The sequence below is a fragment of the Rhea americana genome, unplaced genomic scaffold, assembly GCF_003343005.1.
Source record: "Rhea americana isolate MKP2758 unplaced genomic scaffold, rheAme1 scaffold_38, whole genome shotgun sequence".
NCBI classification, from domain to species: domain Eukaryota; kingdom Metazoa; phylum Chordata; class Aves; order Rheiformes; family Rheidae; genus Rhea; species Rhea americana.
The window spans coordinates 693,623-716,425 of NW_028186512.1; the positions used below are offsets into that span (position 1 = coordinate 693,623).

At 36.3% G+C, this 22,803-nt stretch overlaps 1 protein-coding gene across 2 annotated transcripts in view; it reads left to right on the forward strand.

The window, feature by feature from the left end:
• Positions 1-22,803, forward strand: part of LRBA (LPS responsive beige-like anchor protein) — a 399,174-nt gene that overhangs the window by 192,150 nt on the left and 184,221 nt on the right. For both annotated transcript variants that reach the window (XM_085313166.1, XM_085313167.1), the window contains exon 38: positions 18,938-19,062. In XM_085313166.1, coding sequence (XP_085169292.1) covers positions 18,938-19,062 — 125 coding nt within the window. The remainder of the gene's footprint in view (positions 1-18,937; positions 19,063-22,803) is intronic.

Below are 22,803 nucleotides of genomic sequence, written 5' to 3' on the forward strand. Positions count from 1 at the left end.
AGTGCTTAGGTATTGCCAAACAGCATCCTGGCTGTGTATCTACTTGAGTGATATTTTTGAAAGTCAGTTAGGATAGAATATCTCAGTGATGCTCAGGAGGGTTAGACGTGGGTACCTGCCTGTCAGAGCACACAGGGAGCAGCCTCGCAGCAGGTCAGCATCGCTTCCAGAGTTCTGCGTATTGTACAGACATGTCTAGCCTTTCTTGACCCTTTTCAATAAAAAATATCTTATAAACATGYTTTTAAAAATGTGCCACAGAGAGATTAGAGTGACTGCAGACAACCTTGGTTCCAAGCTAGGAGCTGATTTTTGCCATRATTTCTACAAAATCTAGATACCCATAGCTTGGCAGTTGATAACCTGTTTCTTTATGGGATTCCTTTACCGTTTCCTGTCATTTTTTCCTTTTCTGTTTCCCCAGTTGTGGGAGGACAGGTAGATAGCTGCACACACTCACCCATCCTCTGCCCCCAAATTTCTTTGTTAACTGAGTTATTAAAGTTACAAAATGAAGAGCTCAGAAGTTTAGTAAGTGTTGGAATATAGGTTCCTCATGCAAACATATTTTGGCCTTTTATGTATTATGAAGCAGTTTTTTAATTGGAGAATTTGATACCATTTCCCAGAGACCGTTGTCACATTTAGTGACCAGAATGGCAACTACCAAGTGACTATGCAAATGTTGGTGCTTAGTTTTCAATCAGTAGTGCAGGTTTTATTTGCTCTGTACTGTTAGTATTGTATTCTGCATTCTAAGTAAAGTTTTATTTTGTTTGTAATGCTGCACAGTAAATTTATATTCTATTTTGAAATAGTCTTTACAGGCTTTTCTGTAGTACCTCTGGTATAGCATCTGACCACACATCTTCAGAGAACCTTTTTACGGTGACTCGTAATTATTCCCATTTTACAGATGGCAAACTGGGGCAGAAGAGCGATTACAGTCAGAAGCATCACCTGCCAGTTTTTCAAATTATCTAGCCATAGCACACTGTTGTCAAGGGATAGAGCAGCTATTAGCTTCAAATGCTTCTCTGCATACTCAACAGAGTATGGATGGTCCAAACTGGAGTCTGAAGTTTCATAGTTGATACTGAGAAGACGAAAAATATAGTGACCATCTGTGAGAATTTTATCTTAAGTGATATGCCCAGTATCATTCGGGTTCTGTATGCTATGTTAATATTCTCTGAAGAGTGGAAAGTCTTCTCTTCCAGTAATCTGCACCCTTATTCACTATGTGTCTGCAATGGAAAGGGAATGTCCACCTGAACAGCAAAGGGGATAGTCTATTGCAATGAAAGACCATGGAGATTGAAGGACAAGTGCTAAAAGTATAGTTGCACTGGAGAAATGGTAGCAGTATGTCAAATAAGATGAAGATGTAACTAAATCTACTGTTCTCATTATGTAAAATAGGGTGTTTGGTCAGTATCAAAGCTGAGATGTGATGGAATAGATGACAAAAGCTATTGAACCAATCTGTTGGGAAAATATGACTTTACTGGGATTAGATAAAGGAACTAGTAAGCAGAAGGTTTGAAAATAAGTAAGATATTGAGAATTAAGAAACAATAAGCTCTGTTGGTGCTATCTGCTTTCTGGCATGAGAATAGTGTACAGTCAATTTAATTGTTTCATTTTATTGTTTACTCATACCAAAGTCTTGATTTGGATAGGCAGTGCTCTGATTGCTACGATACATGGATATACCTATGTATATATTTAGATATTTTGATGAGGGTGTTTAAATGCTTGAGAGCTATGTAGTTCTCTAAATTTAAAACACACTTCATACTTTTTATGTTCCTCTGGTGCAAAAAGAGAAGTCTGGAATGACACTGTCTGAGTGTTACTTGGTTACCTTCCTAGAGTTTGTCATTGATTCCATATGTGTATCTACTGTCTAGCCTTCATGGTTAATAGTACCTTTTATCTTTGTGAAATCTTTAAGCAATGGTAACTTYGCTTGGATTATTGTTCAGTAATAAGGAAATAATGTAAGAAAAGTAATTTAAAATATTACGTTTTACATTAAAAATGAACTACTTATTCATTATATGAATATAGCTCTGTGTATTAATATTAACATAATTGGCTTTGGTCAGCATAAGCAGTTATCAGCATAATCTGTTCTTTAGATAAATTATCTTTTTATCAAAAAACAAAATACTCTTTTTTTTGTAAAGAAAAAACAGGGAGTAAGCTCTGTTTTTGTTACTTCTAGTATGTTTGCAGCACATAAGTAACAGGTTAAGGGGGAGGAGTAGTCAGAAAGATCACAAGTACTTCATATCATTTTCTCGCAACCTTAGCGCTTCACCATGAACATTATAAATGACTGTTTCTCCTTTAGGTACTGACTTGCTTTAGAATGATGTATGAAATAATATGTGTTTTGCATGTCCTGTTTGTAATGATAAAGGTCATATAGTATCATTTACATAATCTCTAGCCAGAAATGAACTCCAGCAATATCTTCTGTATAACATATACGTTATCTGAGGTTTAAAACTCTCATTATTCATGAAAGTTAATTTTACAGTGGGTGTGAATGATCTATCTTATGGCTGCTTTTTTGATCATTCTATAAAATAATATGGAGAAAAGCCTGCACAAATAGCAGGAAAACCAGTAAAGAGTGATGCATTTGCTTGACTCAGTGTATACCCGATTGGATCTTGATTGATGGCAATCATTTGTCTTTGTCAAAAAAAGGAGAAAAATTCAGACATTGAAATAAGAGTGCTATCAAACTTTCTACAATGGCAGAAAGATTCTATTAATGTAGCCTGAGAGTATTAACTGTCTCTGCTGGAAAATGATAAAGAATGTTAATTTTTTTTCCTTGAGCATGTTTAAGTGTAAACTGCATTATTTTGTCTATGCAGGAAGACTAAAAGGGGCACATGGTAGATTTATAGCATGTTGGAAATGGAATTAAAAAAAGACTAAATTAGGAAAAAATAGGAAAGAAATAAAAAGCCGAATACAAGAGCTTAATCCTTCTGATTATGATTTCTCAACAAAACTATAAAAGTTTAAGTAGCATAGTGTCGTAAAATCCTTAATGCTGCATTCCAATTGATATTGAGGCTTTGAAGACTAACTTCAAAGGAGACTGAACAAGAGCAAAAAATAGATATAAAATAAACAAAAAAAATGACAAGCTTGGTTTTAGAAGTCCTTTTGTATGTCAGATCTGGGAATATTGACCCGTTACTTGAATGGGCTTTAAGTCAACTTCCTTATTAATGAAACTTAGAAACACGAAGCATATGCTTGTGGGTAATCATGTATTTAAGGAGAGAAATGCTATTTCACAGTACAATACTGCTAGCAACATAAGAATACCTTTTATATATGTGTGTGTGTGTGTGTATATATATATATATATATATATAAAAGGAATATCTTTCCATATATGCAAAAAAAACCTAAAACGTTAATTACTGAATTTATCATGCCATGTGTATCTGTGGATTTTATTATACATCTGTTATGATCTTTGGTTTTGAATAGCAGTATTAAGGTTTGATTACTGAAACAGTATTTTCTAAGTTAGGAACATAGCAAATTACCTCCATGAGTACCCTAGTCTCCCTACCCTAGTAATGTAAACATTTTTGTGCCTACAGTTTTAAAGAATAAACAAAATTGTAATTTTCAACTTTAGTGTTTACTAGTCCTTGATGCATCCTTACAAGTAAACAGTTGAGAGACTTTCATTTAAAGGGCAGCTTAAAGAAAGGCAATACCAAAACTARGAAGCAGGAACTACAGTTCTAATACCCCTGTACTAATGTGTTTTGTGGCCTTCATCATGTCTTTTTAAAGCTTTTAGCTATTTTTGCACTGTGTGTTCCTCAAAAAAGGTTTTCTAGCTGTGCCCTACTGCAGTGTGTGTCTGAGTATGCGAGCAAGCTCATGATTAAAACATTTAAAGGCTGAACAACTCCACTGTTACTTGTCCTTGCTTAAAGAATCTTGTAGTGACATTGTTAMAATATTCACAGTTTCGAATGGGTTTGTTTGGGATCTCTCCTGCTGTTGCTACTGTTGCTGAAGATGCTAAGATTTGATACTAAGCTGGGGGAAGGGGGTTATTTATTTTTTTCATACTATTTTTGAAATGATGAAATGGCAGAGTAGACAAGACATTTGTTCCTAAGCCTGACTTGAATGATTGAGATCTTTAGTGTTTCAAGGAACAGCTGCAAGATTACTTCATCACAGGGAAATTTTGGAAGTGGAAGCAGTATGTATTAAATGTACAGACTACTTCTCCCTCTCTTTTCAGAAAAACAACCAGTGGGCACCAGACTGACGTTACAGAACAGTATTAAGATTGTGTACTCTAATTTTCAGAGAACGATAGAATCGGGATCCCCTGTGATGTCCTAATATGCCCCGCTGCTTGTGTGTGTGATGGCAGTCCTTAATTAGGTGATGAAATACTCTTCCTTCACCCCCTCCCTCCAGCCCCCCTTCTCCGCTGTCTCTCTGTCTCCTGTTACCGGCCTGCATTTTTTGTCCCCATTAATTCCTCATCAGATTTTTCATTTGGTCTTCTCCTGCTTTTCCCAGGTTTTTGTCTTAGCCAGACCTGGTTTTGCACCACCCCTTGTCTACTCTGCCTCCTGTCTTACTGATTCCTGACTCCCTTTGCTTTTCTCTACCTGATCACCAGCAGACCGTGGCAGCATAATTCCTCTGTGTGGCTTCTCATCTCTCATATTTTTTCTTTCTTGGCTTGTGCACCTAGATTCTGTATTTGTTGCCTCATAGGCTCTTTATCTCTCTGTGTCTGAAGCAGATAATTCTCTCCTTTGTGCTGCTTACCTAGTAGTGGATGTAGGGACACCGGAGAAAGACGACTGAGAAGTTCTTTGTTCCRGTCTCTTTTGCTCTGTCTAGAGTAGCCATTTCAGAGAAAGTCTAGCTTTTTAAAAAGTGGATAAAATTCTGGTCTAGAGGAATTACTTGCTGTTGGTCTGTAGGAACGATGCAGATTCATCTTTGTCTTGGCCAGTAGCTAAGACTATTCTCAGTTATACATTGGGTCTGACATGCACAAAGTCACAGCCTGGACCTCTGAGAGGTGGGACAGGTGGAAGCCGTGAGAGACGTGACCTAAAGAAGGACGGGCAGGATCGTTGGAGCTGTTCTACTGTTACAACCWGCTACTGATCGTACACAAACTTGGAATTTGGGCAGCTTTTTACAGAAATGACCAAAGAAATAGCTAGGGCAACAGCTTCTATGTGCGGAAAAAAAGTAGAATTCTCTTAACATAGAAATTTTGACTTGTGAAATTTATTCCAAATAGTTAAAATTCAGTAAAGATAAATGAAATTATATTTAGAAGGAAAATTTTGGGCAAGTAAGATTACCTATAAACCTGTTTCTTAACAAGCACTCAGAAGCCATTCAATCTACTCCACAAAAAAAAATTCAGCCAAAGAGCCTCTTGTATTTCTCATCCTCGAATGCCCTACAGTGTACTGTAATCTCTGTGATGATTGTCAGTCTGACTCTTCTTGTCTGGTTGCCCCCTCTCTTATGGGAATTTTTTTGGGGAAAATACCATCTTGCAGCGATTAGTATCAAAGATTGGTTACTTCTATCATATGGTTTGGTAAGTAATCCTTAGCTATTTGTTGCTGTGATTTGCTGCTTGCCCATATAGCTTCACACATGTATTTCATTTCCAAAGTTTAGCAAAGTTATTCCCTATAAAGAGGGTGAAAGTCTAGATGAAAGCCATTGCTCTTGTGAAAACCATATTCTCTATCCCTCTTAGTGACTGGTACAACAAAGTAAATTTTAATGGTGCATGGTACTGAAAATGAATCCTGATGACCTTGAAAAGTTGCAGCAAGAGATCAGATTTTATTCGAGTCATTTTGCCATTGTTTTCGCTAGTTACTGTATTTTAATTTTTAGCAGAAAAATGTAGCGCTGGCAGCTTGTACATATTCGGTATTTGAAACAGTCCAAACTAAAACTTATCAGTTACTTTAAAAAACAAAMTGATTAGTGAGTGAATTAAAACTTGAAGATTTATTCTTTTGTAGGGCTGTGTTCATTTCGTTAATAATTAAATTCATCTTACTCCTCAAATGAGAAAGAATGGTTTGTCCTCTGAAAATATTATTATTTTAGAGCAGTTATTCAAGTCTCTTAGAAAATTTATTTTGGAAAGGAAACTGAAAACATTCAATTCTCATGATGCAAGCAAACTGTTTTCTCAATTTTGAATGTCAGTCTGAATTGACTCTTTTTTTTAGCAGAGGAACTAATTGCAAAAAATATGCTCCTCAGTTCTTTTACCATGATTTTTTTCTTGAGAATATTTTCTGTGATGAATTTAACAAACTTTATAAACAAAGCTTCTTGGAGAAGTTGTATTATGTACCATTTCAGAATACTTCTGCTCTTTAATGTTTCATCCTAGGCTACTGAAAGAAGGTCAGTTTAATATGGATAATCCATGATTCTTTCTGAAGTTGAATAATAGAGAAAGATGTGAACTTACAGATAATTAGAYATATAGTTTATATTTGTGGGAAGAATATTATATTCAAGGAGGAATATGTGCAGTATACCTAAATTGTGCTTGTAAGTATAGGCACAATAACTTACAAGTGACATGGTATACAGTGATAYGATATGGAATAGTCTTCTCTGAAGAATTGCCCTAAAGCAAGAATTAACAGCTCAGGCATAAAAAATGTAGAGAATTGTATGGTTGTTACAGAGAAGTCTTCTGCTCTCATATTTGCATTCATACATTTTAAATATGCAATTTCTATTTCTCACTAGATTTTTTTTTTTTTTGTACCTATAGGAGTATTCTCTTTATTGTGCCTGGTTTTTTTTTACATGAGAGCTAGCAATATTGCATAATACACAAATACTTGATTTATTCATTCATAGATGGAATTCTCTAGTCTAGGAAACAAAGGTTTGCCCAGGTACCTTAAAACTCTTTACTTGGTGCCCATATGACTATTCATGTATTAGCCCAAAAATTCCCAAGCAGTCCAAGACTGTTCAGTGCAGTAATTTCGCTGTAGTAATTTTTCACAGTATCTGTGCTCTGACCTTGAGGTTGGAGACCACTAATACTTGGTTTTGTTTGAAGTCTGCCTCTGCTCTCTGGACAAGTACTTGGAAGAGATGCTGATCAGGAGGCAGAAGGGAGTATAAATAGACAAACCACAGTAGACTCAGGAAATCCTCTAACCTGAAAATAGTTGGAAGCTGGTAGAGTATGAGGGGAGAAGTTGTATGTGCTTGCTTTGTTCTTACTCTTCCATAAACCTCCGCTGATGGCTGTTGCCAGCGACGGACTGTGGGGCTGGAGAGTCGGTGAGAAGTGGTGCAGCCCTTGCTGCTCGCGGGCCTGTGCTGCAGAGCCGGCAGGCCCTCGGGGCTCAGTGCTCCTGCCGTAGGGATCCCCCGGTGCAGCCCTGTGCCTGGCCCCCCAGCTCGCTCAGTTCTCCTCTCTGACCGGGGAACTTCTTACCGGTGATGAGCGGCTGAGTGACAGGGGKCCTTTGCCGCACGTGGCTTCTCGTTTTCAGTCGTGAATGACAAACRGGGTTGTGGCTTCTGTGAGGAACAGAATAATGTATAACAGGGACGTGGCCAGAGGAGGCCACGTGGGTTATGTGGGTTATGTGTTACCCCAGCTGAAGAAGTCCTACCTCAGGATGTAAAGCTTTACTGACTGCCTGAAACTAGTTAAGGCAAGCAGCTAATGTCCCCTCCAAGTATTTTCAAGTTATCTCGGTGCTTATCTTAATGAGGTGCAGCTCATTTGATTCATCAGGCATCTGTTGACTGCCTGAAGCTACTTTGGGGATTTTGAATTGAGAGAAGTCCACATATGTGGCTTCTGAAGTGAGCTAGCCTACTCCTCTCTTATCGCAAGGGAGACTCCTTTCCCTCTGATTAGCCTCCAGTCACAAAATAGGCCCTTTTCGGTCTTCTTCGTGATTGGATTGCTATGTTGAAAAAGATTTCCTTGATGTTGAGGAAGTTCTTTAAATTGATAGAAAAGCACCTGAAGAGGCTCATTCTACCTTCTACTGCTTTCTTCACAGTTGACTTGAAGCCTAGAATTATTGTTGCTGAGACGGCTGGTAAATTTGTTTTAAAAGCAAATAACAGAGTAGCTGACTGAAAAAGGAAAAAAAATAGAAACCTTGGCAAGAGAGTTGATGGCTCCCTTGAAGAAAAAGAAAGCAAAGGGTCTCTGTCTTTTAGCACATGTCTCTTCAGAAACTAACAGAGAGGAAAGACACCCCCCCCCAACCACACACACTTTTGGAGCTATGCTTATTTTAAAAAATCACTGAAGTGAAACCAGAAATGTTTCCTATTTTGTTGCTTTAGGCTTTCATTTTACAATCTTTGTTACCAATCCTGTTCTTATATTAGCATTTAAATCTAATCTTGCTAGTCTTAAGCGTTAAATCAGGATATGTGGAAGAAATGATGTTGCAATGGCTCTGTACTGCTCGGTCCAAACACTCATTGCTAAGTTGTCTATGGAATTTCTTGTCCATGACTATGCCTAACAGTTATGAAAAAGAAGTTTACATCTTTCTGGTTAGCTATTTTTGTTGTGTCACTATACAAGTTTTTCTCCTAGAGTTAGCCCTTGAATTACTGTATTAAAGGAATCTGGGGTATTTTAGCCCTCTTGGGTTGCTTATCTGTCACTGCAAGTTAATCCTTTGTTTGGTAACTTTTATAATACTAGTAAGGATGGCTCCCACACTACTTTTTTATTAATATAGCTAGAAGATGGGTATATTTTTYCAAACCTGGGAGATGGTTACTTGGGTGTTGTGGATCTCAGGAAGCRATTCAATAGTCTTATATACCTAGGATGAGTGACTAAAGCTACAGGTATTTAGGCAAGCATTGAGTGATCAGACATAAAATARTATCATATTTAGCTAAATGTAGGATGACTTTTTTGACCTGTTTTTATGAGTGTGAGCGGGAAAACTGGCTACAAACTGACTTTATACTACTTGACATTCTGCCCAAATRCACACTTCTACCTTTCCAAGCTGAGACTCCAACTTTTGTTTGCTTATTCTCCTGCACCAACTCCTGATCTTGTGAACATTTGTCCTACTGCTTTAGCCTGCTATACCTTAATGCTCCTYAGTGGTATAGTGCAGGTGCTGTTTCTTGCCACGTTCCTGTGGGCGCTGTGCAGCTTAGCGTGTAAAGCAAAATTCTTTAGGCTGTTTGGAGGGACTTGGCCGAGTAGCTGTTAGCTACCACCTTGCTCTGAGCAGCTCACTGGCAGCATCCTCTCTCGCAGCCAGTGTGATGCAGCAGTTTTGAACCTGCCCCTGTGCCATGCATAATAACTTCTAACCTTTTGGCTCCTAGTTCCTTGACCATAGATATACGCTGACATTAAGCTACGTTTTCAGGCTACTTTTTTTGTTCATTTAAGGCTTGTGCAAATACAGTGGTCTCTGCATGTTCCAAGAAAGTATGCTCTGTCATAATTCAGTGATATGCCTTTATTTTTAGGGCCCTTTTACAGGGCTTTCACAGGAGAAGTATATTGAATACYTGAAACCTGAAAAGTGTTTGAGTCCTGGTGTTGTTTCCTGGCAATGCTGTGCTAGTACTGTAAGAGTTAGGAGACTTGCTCGATGTGCTTCTAGTAGTCTAGCTGRCTTGTACTTATTGTTTCCTGTCTTTGAGAGTGATACCATGTTTGCTGTTACTTGAACTCTTTCTTACATATGTTCCTGCAATCATCACACAATGAGGTCATTTCCCATACTTTTGYCCTCCTTGAGTTTTTAAATTCTGAATTAAATCCCTTTTTGTCRAGTAAGGACAGAGATGTTAGCTTTTAAATCATACTTGAAGGGTGGGTTTTTTTTCCTCTTGGTATTATGCAAGCTGTGATTTTAATTATATCATCATTCTTGTACAGGGAGTAGGCAAAATGCATGGTAATGCTGAAGCTGGATGTATCCAAGACTTCACAATCCTAGCCAGTAATCAGAATTAATAATACCTTTTCCAAGGAGATGTTTAACAGTAGTCAAGCATGCTGTAGACCCAAGTGAGTTACCTATACCACCTAGCATGCTTTAAAGCATAGGGACAAGTATGTTCAAATTAGTTTGTGATAATGCAAGAGTTTGAAGGGCAGATTTTCTCATCTCCCCAGATGTACCAAATTCTATCAATAATAAAAAGATAAAATATATATATTTGTCTGAAGGTTTAAAGACCTCAGAGAGATTTTTTCTTTATTACTCTGAGTTAAAAAAAAAAAAAATCCATGTCAGCGGGTCAGAGTTGCTCTCTCTCTCACAACTTGGAGGACAACCTTTTTCCTATCAAAGGTACCTATAGATAATTTTCTCTTGGACAAAAAAACTTGTTTTGGCAGGCTGGTTTTAAGGCAAGTGATTTTCAGCAGACACCCACAACTTCTGGAGATTCAGTCTGGATTGGAAGGCTGTAGGGGTTGTACCTAAGTCTCAGTCATCTTTCCTGTTTCTCTCTTTGTTGATTGCTGAACTAATTTATGACACTTCTTTTTAGAGAAAAAAAAAAAGGCAAAAGTTTGGGGAAAGGTAATGTGATTAGTCTAGGTCTTTCTGGCAGAAGTTTGGGGAAAGGTAATGTGATTAGTCTAGGTCTTTCTGGCAGAAGACCTGAAAAAGAAAAGTTCAACTTGGATTAGAAGAACATACAGCAGTGAAGCATCTGCTGAATCAGATGGGTGCTCTATTACATTTTTATGGTAGCAAGAAAAGTTTTCAGCGGTTAAGGAAGGCGTCAAAAGAGGATCCCCTTTAACCACAGCTCTTAAAATGTTTCTGCAAGAAACAGTAGTGAAACTGAAACATTGGAAGCCATTCAAATCTGAGAGATATTTCTGGAAAAGCCTTGCAGTAATTTCTATTTTTAAATACTTCTGGGGTCTGATCAACTTATAAATGAAATAACAGGTCTCAAGTTTTCTTGCTGGTGAAAAGTTCTGTATATCCAGAAATGCTGATAGACTGTCACTTCAAATTCCAAAGTACTGGAAAAAATAATGAGTCATAACATCTTGGTGCACTTTAGAACTTCATCAGATTTTCTGTGAGGAATAATTTGTGAGAAAGGGTATCTAGATCCTTATATGCTTAAGGTGAAAAGCAACAGAACCAGTAGAAAAGGCTAAGGAGATATAGATTAATCTAGCTTCTTAATTATATTTAGATATATCCTTCAGCCTGTTTTGTTATATTCCATTGGTCATGCTGGCAAGAAAACGATGACTCAATTTCTGCATTACCAGACAAATACCAAGGAAAACAATAAAGTACACTTACGTATTTTATGTATATTGTAGCAACTACTGTTATTTTCAATATGAATGGGAATTTATGGAATTTTTCTCTTAGGGTGGAAGCAATATTTTAATCAAAGATCTTTATAAACTGTTATTATTTTGAAAAACAAATTAAAACTTGTTGACTGCAATCAGATGTAGGATGTGCAAGATCTGTAAAGATTAATGAGCAACTAAGGCAAAGGATCTGGTTCCAAACTTTCTGTACATTTGTTTTCCATGTCTGAGTTCCATCTGAACTAATTTTACTCAAAAACTACATGAAAGCTTTAACATTATCTTGTTTCTGATAGAGAAATGGAATAATTTTCAATTAATGTAAAATTAATCTTCATGGAAATGCAACAAGAATTGAACTATGTCTTAATGACTGTCTTTTGAAGTGCAGCTTCATTTTAGACTGATCAAAATAAGATAAGAGATGGTGGTTGCAAAATACATGATTAGTACTATATCATGTATTTAAGTGGGCCCTCTCTGAAGTACCAGTGTTTGCTGGAACACCAGTACTTCAAAGAATGCTGCCTCTGAAAGTGAACGGAGGTTGTGGTTAGTCACTAAGGGGTTAATAAAGATCAAAGAAAAGTATACAGAAAATCATGCATAAACAAAGCTGTTTTTAAACTGGAAATAAAAAACATCATCATCTAAGACAGCAACACCTTAAAGGTGGGCTTGTCTTTACGCTAGCATGGTGCTTTATAATGTATAAAGGATAATGTATAAAGGATAACTGAAACATCTATTGTCAACTTTTTTTTTTCCTGAATTGCTTTTTAAATTAGAAATTCAAAGCTTGTCAATGCTGGAAGAGTGTCTGTGATATCTGAAATTGGCGTTGTTCCTCATTTTTGTTTTCCATACTAGTTAGAGGGGAGAATGAATTTTTGGTATCACTCAAAACATAGAGATAGGGAAGCTTCAACAGGGGATTGTAGCTGCAGTGTCAAATGGGTGGCTGAGACAAAGAAATAATAAGCCATTTACGACATAAAAGCATACAAACAACATTTCTACCACTTTTAAAAATACACTGAATCAAATCTAGAAATCACAGATCTATGCTGTTTATATTGGCTGCTTATGTGGGGAGATAGCATGAAACATCTGTTAAGACATAACTTCCTGTACTGACATCTCTTATTTGTCCATGTTGGAAGTGAATTAGGTTTAAACAGTACAAAGGTTCTCTGAGATACTTTATGCTAATTCTATGTAGATACTGTGCCTGAAGTTCATACTCTGCTTTTCACAACAATTTCTTCTGAATGATGTGAGAAAGAATGGCAGTACTTTCTTTTCTAAAAATATTAGAACAAAGGACCTTTTGATGTAGCTCACATGCACAAAGTAGGCAAAAGTCCTTTTAGAAAAAAAGATCCTTTACAGGCAAAATCAAATGTTTGCTTGGAGAAGTGTTAGAAGCAGCAAACTGACTATTGGCTCTGCTAATATTAGGATATGGTTACATGATAGAGCTTTTTTGGTATCAAGGTGTTCTTCCGCATCTCCTCCTTCCTTCCTCTCATCTGCATTCTTTCCCTCATTTCTAGCTRTCTAGTTGCTAGTGGTATTGCACTGTAAGCAGGTTACTGATATAAATCAAAATAAGAAGATCATAAAGAACTCAGATTGTTACAGTGATTTAGTTACAATGTGGCCCCACAAATGCTCATATAAAGGCAACTGAGAAGATGGGGAGAAGTAGATCATCTTTAACTGGTTTTGCCATTGAAGAAAATTTGGGTAATGTAAGTAGCATTTTCAAAGATCACAAGGTTAAATCTCTTTAAATTTCTGAAGTAGCGACATTATCTTCTCTAAGTGCTGTGTTAGGTACATAATGAGATGGAGTSTAGCTGGACAAGCAGTGTTTTAGCGGAAACTTTGACTTAAATAGAACCAAACCTTTTTTCCTGTGCTCTGCTAGTACAAGAAAAGTTGTGAATCAGATCAGGAACCTGATTTGCTGAAAAATAGCCATTTTCCTGATTGTACTAGTATCCTGATCAGCTTCATTGCATGGCAATGCAAACACTTGTGAACGGGGCAAGGGATGTCTGGGAGTGAGGCTGAAATGCTGAAGCTGGCACTGCTGCTGAAAACTTGCTTGACAAGCTATGTCTTCTGCCCCATGCTTTACTATTGTTAAGATCCATGTTTTATTTTCAAAAATGTATGTTAGATGTTTCTGATCATGTTAGATACAAATTAATAACACAGCTTGATGTGCACAAGACATTATTTGATTTGCATTTAAAGGCATTTGACTAATCATATTACTGTGCTCTGGCGTATCTTATTTTTGTGAAAGCTCAGTACAAGAATAGTGAAGAAATGTTTGTACTAGCTTTCTGAAATCACGTTTTATTAAGTCTGTTAAAGGCCAGTACATTGCATTTTATTTTTAACAGCTAAATGTGAAAGATTTTAGTTAATATTCTGGACATTTAATTGCTTGAACACACAATGGATTTCTGTTTGTGAGATAAAGCAGACACTTCCACTGCATGATGCCCTGTAGTGTGCCAGCAGTATTCCTTCAAGATTTCTGCATTTCGAGAAAGAACTTCAGCACTTTTATGCTTGGTTTGGTACAGCTTGTAGCATATGTTTGTCTCAAAGTTCTTGAAGTATTCTACTTGCAAGCAAAAGTTAGATACAGAGCAAGGAAACATTATTGACCAGAAYTGAAATGACCCAATAAATTGCTAGTTTTTTTTTTTTTTCCTTAAGAATGGGGCACCCCTATTTGCTTTCTATAGTTACTCTTCCCTGTAATTTAAAAGGAGCATCTGATATTGTGCATGGACTTCTGATGAGCCACTGCACCCAAAATGCTGAATAAATTAAAAGCAGAGGTTTTGGTAGCCTTGCAGTTGGTAAAGGAGGTATTACAGAGCCTTTCTTCTTCCAGGTTTCGTTTCARATCTATAGTGGTGCAAGCATGGTTGCGGCTCTGTGTGTGGTTGTCTATGAGACTAATTTAGCAAAGGTCTGGATGTTCAAGCCTCTGCACCTCACAAATTGACATCTCTGACTGATTGCCTGGTTGATGGTCTTAGTGGAGAGAGCAAGGATTGATTGGGTTTGGGGACTGACTTACATGCTTAACTCTGCTGTTAGACTTCCAACAAGGAGTACGTCATCTGGAAATTTATCTTGGGATCTCCATATAGATTTAGGACTTGGAAGGGAAGTGTTCTCTCATGCTGTGATCACCACCTGTGATGTTGTTCTATGGCCTGGTGGCAGCCTCAGCTTCCAGAGGTGTCAGTGCAAGAATTTCTATCAGTACAAAATTCACATTGACAAATGTTTCGTATCTGTGTCTAATGTATCTAATTACCATTCACCAGAGCAAGAGCTGTCTTTCTTTAAATAGTAGATTGTGCAATGACTGCCAGACTGGTCCAAGTCTTCATTACAGTATGTTGCTTATTATTAGGCATATGCCCTCTAGTTTCCATCTGCTTTTAAATTTGTGGCAATTATCTTTCTTGTGTCTGGATTTTCTTGCCTTTAGAACTAGATAGCCTCCTAGGTAGAGGAGRTCATTTAGTGCTCTAGCCATCCTCTGTCTCTGCAAATAATTTCTATAATGCTCTGCTGCTTTWCCTTTTCTTTTTTTCACTCCCTTTTTTGTGCTACTTCTATTTGTTTATTACTTCACTAATCTAAGGATCTGAATGGACGTTTGTCTGTGGTGCTAAAATCTGCTCTCACATAGCTGTTGGTCCAGGCATAGCCTTAGGACCTCTCAAAGCACTGCATTCTTAAGTTTACGTTTTCTTTCCCCTTCTCCACSCCACAGAGAGTTTCTTTTTTATCCACACTGGTGTGTTGACTGCTGCTTTTGTATGACTGGTAGCAGAATATCTTGAAATACAGAGTGGATAAAACATTGCAAGAAATTATTCTTCAGCAATTGCATGACCCTCCCATCGTTCTCTGGTTGTACTGCTTAGATTCARTTTAAGTCCCCCGTAGGGTATCAGGACCTCAAGGTAATTCCCAAGCCTAAAATTCCTTTGTTATAACACCGTAATAAAACTTCTAGACYAGTTGGTATGTTTTGTTTCACAGTGGGTTGATCTTTGAAACTAGTAGGCAAAATAGATTTCTTTTTCTTGGAATGAAGATCTGTGGGCATTTAAACTTAATTTTTTCCTGTTGGCCACAGCAAAGTGACTTTTTCTTCTGGRTGATAGATTTGAAATCCTGAGATTGAAGTTATATTGCTCATTGTGCATTTCATCTAATCCCTGTACAGTTGTAAAGTCTACTTAGTTATTTGGGAATTGAGGGGAAAGTTTATCTCAAATCTAAGTATTTAGCCTTGTAATTTGGGGAACTATTTAAAAAATAAAGCAAACTAATGGYAATGCTATTTGAATAAAACATTTAATTTCAAAGCATTGATTGTATTCTTTCAATATTGTTACTAAGAAACCACTGATTACTCTGTATCATGTTAGTGAGGCCCCTGACAAATCCATGCAAATCATGCGATTTATAATTCATAAATCCCTCATCCCCTGAGAAATGTTGCTCTTGCACTTACACTAATTGACTACTTATGTTCATTGATCCAGTCCATATAGCACCTTTAGTCCATATGGCAACTTTTACTGTAGGGCCAGAAACCTCTGTTGTCAAAGGAGCTGTTAGTCGGTGGCACTGTACTGTCCTCAGGATGCAGTTACTTGGCAGGTGGCTTCAGCGTGCTTCAGTCCTCGAGCCGCCCAAGCAGTGCTTACGTCTGCCTCCCCCGGCGGCCGGGGTATGAAGTGGGCGTAATCCACCGTTGCCTCRTGGGCAGGGGACTGGAGCGGTCAGCGGATTTTACATGTCAGCTATTCATTCCAGAACAGCTACGTGGTAAACTGATATTAATATGTTTATGTCCCAGTATCTGCTCTTAGAGGCAGCTCGCTGCTTCTGTGATTCTAAGTATTACACAATAGATACTTACTTTTTGTCTGTGCAGTTGTTTGCTAGAATATTTTCTGCGTGGAGAGAACAGATATTTTGTTTCCCCTCACCATACGGTGGTTGCCAGTAGTTATAAATCTCCAAATACATAATCACTTGCTGTGCTGTTATTTGTGAATAATCAGTGCACTGGTGAAAGACAGAATCCTATGCAAATTTCTTACGCTGAACTGAAAATAAAACCAGGAGCTAAAGATATATTATCTTTATTATATTTCAGGATAATACTTGGTACCTGGTTATTGTTATCTATTTTTCTAGTAATTTTAGCATAGTTTTATAATGYAGTATAATTTTAATTGTTATCCAAGAATGGCATCGCTTAATTCCATCAAACCTGTACAAAGATAGATGAATGACAAATTAATAATTTACCATCTTTGCATAATACTGTAGCACAGAATACCAGAAGGATTGATGGCAGAAAAGGTTAACAAATTTTAGCGGCTTCCATTAGCTTTTCATTGTCATATGTTTGTGGTGCTGACTGAAATAAGCTTTGTAGGAGATCTCAGTCTAGGGAACTAATTACTTGTGCCGATTGCCATACTGATGAATAGACCCTCATTGTATCATTCCCCTGAAGACGAGGAGCAGTCTGTGATTCACGACTGCATCCTGGCTGATATTTGATAATAATTTTAACAGATAAATGTAGGAAGGCAGAATGATGAAGTGCCTATCTGCGCTCTACGACTATCAAAGGCATGCACATAGCCAGCTGTGTTCTGCCTTTTTTTTTTCTATAATCGCTAATGGAGAATTTTAAGTTATTAATCGAGCTTTGAATAAACCAATATCTTCCTGTGTTTCGTAATGATTCTTATTTGTTCAGTTATTCCAAAATCATTGGATTTTATAATTGAGGTATTCAAATTTTAGCATGATTGCAACACACACAGTGTAAAAAATCAGACATTTGGTAATCTCTTTGAAATACTTAYTCTAGTATTTTTCTGAAAGTGGAAAGTCAGGAAGACGAGGAATACCACTGCCTTTTCTTTGATGTTGAAAAAAGGCACAGAAATTCAATGAAGATAGATGCAAAGACATTCTCCATTTGTATAGGAYTATTTTCAGTCACAATTTATAGTTTGTACAAATTGTGTTTGAGAGCAAGGTTATGCAAAATATTGTGACTTATTTTTAACTGTATTTGTTGGAAAGCTTGATTTGCCTTAAATAATACTCATTCCTAGCTTGAGACCTCAAAAACTAAGAATATAGATATCAAGTATTTATAACATTGTGATCTGTGAATTAGTCATGGCTATTCATTTGTCAGTGTTGACAGGTACACTTTTTATTAGCTCCCAGACCAGAAATGGGAATATATGTGCATTTTCATTTATTGTTTTGATACTAGTTATGTTAATAAACAAAATTAGTGTTCTATAATTTGAGCATACAGGTTTTCAGGCTATGAACCTATCGTGATTATTCTATGCGTTAGACATTTACATTTTATTTATTTCGCTCTACCTGAAATTGGTTCTTTTCTACAGTCTCTGGGCTAAAATATTGTTTTACAATGGCATTCATTCATGATCATCTAACAAGATAGTAACTGGCACTTATATATGACCGTATTAAAAAGATCTACGTATATTTGGAGCATACAATGGAAAATAATGAATTTGTTATAACCCTTTCTAGATGTAATTTTTTAAAAGTATGCCTTCAATATAGCAATTATTGCACATCATAACATGTAGTTTTTAATTAAATGTAAAAACACAACTACATAAAACAGAAATCCAATCTGATTTGCTTGAAAATAGATTGCTATTTCACTCTCCTGGAATGGTTTATTTAAAAACAGTAAATGGAAAAGAAATGCATTTTCTTGTGTTGTTCTAAGCCTCAGGGGCTAAATGTAATGAATATTTTAAGAGATTATTTTAATTAAATTCCTGCACATCTAAACAGAGTAATATTTTATTATCACATACATAACCATGTAACTGAGGTATTCATTAAAGTTAACACTTTCTGGACCAGGAATTCATGGTATGATTTACTGACCTTGTGCAAAAAGGCACAAATTAGGAAGAAAAATGAAGGGGGACAGACTTTGATTAATATAGGTAATGCTATACCATATTTATAATAGCCTTTTCCCTATTCTGGTTTATAAATGCAGTCACTGAGAAAGGTGCCCTGCTGAGGCTGAAATGAGGCTGAAATCGGAGCACATGCCACTAGAGTGTGGGGAAACTGATCACACTGTCAGCAATTCATTTCAAAATGATGTATTTAGTGCTCATTTCACCTTCCAAGAAAAAAGGGAAAGGAGTTCCTTAGACTGGAAGGTGATATTGTTATTTTCAAGGACATACCTAAGTAAAAGATTGCAGAAAGGGGGGAGGTTAAAAAAAAAAAAAAAAAAAAAAAAAAGAGGAAAGGGGGAAAAAAAAAAAAAAAAAAAAAAAAAAAAAGAGGAAGGCAGAGCAAACAAGGAGAGCTTTATGCAGAAATTCAGTGCTGCCATGCTGTTTGATAATTGCTAACATATGTGGCTCCTCTGTTTCATTGTAGTCGTCCTCGTGAGTTCTGGCGCCTTGACTACTGGGAAGATGACTTGCGGCGCCGGCGACGATTTGTGCGTAACCCCCTTGGATCGACACATCCTGAAGCGACACTAAAAGCAGCTGGAGAACATGGTCAGTGTAAAAACTGCTTCTTGCCAATAGCAGCAGGTTATAGTACCTGGTAGTGAGGACTAGACCTTCCTTGCTGCAAAACGCTGTAGAATTGTCCCAAATGCCAAAGGCTTGTCATTGCATTTCAGAAATCTTCAACAGAAAGATAAACTGACAGTTATTTATTATAAGCAATGTTGSTATCTGTTAAGCCTCTTCATTATGTCTTAGCTGACCTGGCACATTGTGCATATTTTGCATACAATTGCACATACAGTGCTCACTGTGGATGCAATTTTTCCACTAACCTCTAAACACACTATTTTTTTTTGCTGTAAAATACCTATTTATGCTTTAGGAACTTCAGAAGAAAATATTTCTTGTTCAGAAATCCACACCAGTTACCTTCAGATAGTCTTAGCTAAATATCTGTCTGTCTTTACATTAAAACTAAAATAGCACTTCTAAAGCTAAGCTGGTACTTATGCCTCTGCATATATTTAAGTCCTCAATTTTAACTATGGGAATTTGGTATGAAAAAATAGTAACAAATACCAAAACACAACAAGCAGTAAGTGGTAATGGAAATTTCTACCTGGTGTTTTAAAAATAGAGATGGCACTTTGAACCATGTTTTTTTTTTTTTGTTCATTTTATTATCAGGGATTACTCAACTCTATATTTCTATGTCTATTGTAGAGGAACATAGTTATAAAACTAATACAATAACCAGTTTGAGAACTCAAAGATAAACAAAAAGGAATAAAAAAAACACGGCTAGCAAACTTTGGTTTTAAGTCTAGAATATTTTGTCTTTGCAATCTAATTAAGATACATTGATAAGGTAGACAAATCATTCTTATATTTAAAAATAATTTGCTTATGATTAAAGCTAAGTTAACCCTTCACCTTGAAGGTACATGTCACGGGATAGAATCATTTAAATTTGAGTAATTTGTTCTTTTTTAGTCTATGAATTACAGGGCATATAAATATATATCTAGTGTGTGTATGTGTGTACAAACATCCATATGCATGCACACACATTATATGTGGCAGCATGCGATTTAATTTAAAATTAAGATTATTGTATGAGTATGGAATATCACTGTTGTAGAGTAAGTTTTCATCAGGCATCTTAACCTCTTGCACTCACCCTTTAAGGGGCATTTCTGGAAGAAAATGTCTACAATATGTCAGCTCATATAATGCCAAATGTGACATCAGTCCTTTAAAATAAATGACCATACAGAGCATAGTCAATAAAGTGATCTAAAAGCAATAATGTTCCTGGAACCGTACATCTTTGACTATAGAAAGAGGAACAAGATGTAGAATTAATTAACCCACTTTTTGCTTTGAGGCTTGTTAATATTACGTGTTGTTTCTATGCCATGGACTTTAAGGACAGAAAGGGTCTTTCTGTTTAATAACCTTTAGATTAAAAAGAGCTCTCCCCCCTTTACAATTATGTGTAGTTTAAATAGATTTTGTCACAGTTTTATGCACTTTTCTGATATTCTCAATGGAATATTTTTTATTTAATTTTAATGTTTATCAAAAATTCAAAAAAAATCTTTGTTTTTCACTGAAAACTATTTACAGCTCCTGTTTATATTTGTGTAACTAATTGTTATTTCATAAGTAAGCACACATTAGTACCATTATTCATCTTTTATATTAATGCAATATTTTCACTAATTCATGATATATTTGAAGGGCTATCACTCATACTCAATTTGCAATTGACAGGAGTAGAATTTTTGTCTGTTCAAAAATCAGAGTGAATAAAAGTAACTGATAATATGTAGCTTCTAGTTAACTATGGTAATTTAAGTAGGGCTAATAGTTTTCTGWCAGCCTTTTCTTCGTTCAGCATTTGACATCCTTAATAAGTTTCTATTATATTTAATAACAGATTTTTTAAAATCTGAATTTAATTGCATAATATTGCCATTCTGTTTCTTTTTGCAGCAAATATTCTAGTTTTACTGTAAGTCATTTTCATCTGTATGATTTCTAGAAATGTAAATAATTACCATCCGCCTGAGTGTATATCGCTATGTCTACTGATGAGATTGTCTTGTTTCAAGACTTTTCCACTGGTGAGGTATAAAATAAGTGAACCAAATACAAATTGCAGTCCAACCAGAAACTAAGCATAAAACAAAAAGTGGTGTTTTTTTTAAGCAAAAAACAAAAGTTTTTTTTTTGTTTTGTTTTGTTTTTTTTTTTTTTTAAGAATAAGTTACAGAAGCAGAATGGTCAGCTTGGATCACCGCTTGATCTATTTCTTTCTCAGCTGTGTTTATAAATGCTTTTTACAATTTGAGATCAGAAAATCCAGTCCTTGCAGATTTTGAGATCCAGCCTTTCAGGCCCTATTTTCACAGTGTGGCTATCCTTACAGTTCTAAGTAGATTTGCCCTTCTGTTTTATGATTTCTTATCAATAATCTATCATTAGTCATTCTGTTTCAATTAATTATACACCTCAAAAGCAAATGTATTTTTGAAATAAYGGATAAGAGGTTCCCTACTACCTATTTAAGCTTTTCTCAAAACAAAACAGAACAAAACCAAAACCTGAAATTGGGCATGTGGGATTTTGCCAAAAGAGAGACAGGGGAAAATAGTGCAAAAATAATGGAAAAGAACGATTGCATTAAACATAGTTAAAAATACAAATTTCAGACTTGTCACTATTTAGATACATATTATCAACCCTTGGTATCTTTCAGATAAAATCCCTGCCCCAGAGAGCTCACAGGCCAGAGAAGATCACTATTTGAAAATGTGAATAAGATCCAGAAACAATCAGAAGTCTAGATATTGTTGAGTAAAACCTATAGAGAACAACAGCAGCAAAATCAGCTCTGTTGCAGCCTAGTTATGTGTTTTAGTAGGAAGAACCAATCTTTTCCAGGGATTGATTTGATTTGAAGGAGAGCCTCTGGTGCAGAGGTGGCAGAATAAATACCTGAAGACTAATGTTCTCTGTTCAGACAATCAATACCAGCCCCATGACTATACTTCTGGCTACCTTCTAGTTAAAAACAAATTTTTTAATTCTGACAATTTAATTGCCATTCCCAAGTTCACATTAACTTGCTTGGGAAAAAAGGGCTTTAGGTAATTTTTCAGAGAGGAAAAAAAACCCCCTCCAAAACAGCTATTTATAAAAGTCAGTCTACTTGTGTATTGTGGGGGAAGGAAAGAGAGGTGAAGGTAGATGGGTAGACAAAGTTTGGCATGAAAAGAGTTAACTCTTTTCTGCATTTTCCCCTCTTCCTCAACCCCCCATTGCTTAGAAATTAAGCCAAAATATTTAGAAATTATATATGTGTGGAAGTCAAAGTTCTTTTCCTGGAAACTAAAATCAGGTAAAAGTGAGTGCTTCAGATTCAGATTGACTGCCAGGTACAATATTTTGTGAAAGACTCTTCAGGTGCAAGAAAATACTTTTAGCTGGCTTTTTAACAAGTGGTTTGTTGTTGGTTTTTACTGACACTTGGGGGAAGGGGGGGCATTAAAATAGTCTGTAGTATTTCAGTCAAGACAACAGGCTGACTTAGTTCAGAACATTGTAACCCAAACTGACTAGAAACTGATCATGTACAATATTGAATTTGACTTGTCAGTTTTCATTGCCTTAATTCAAGGGATAAAAAAGAAGTTGTAAAAATAAGATAAAAAATATCTGAAAGTGCTCATTTTTTCCCAGTGCTGTCTTCTTAAAGAAATGGGCGTACTAGAAGGTGGA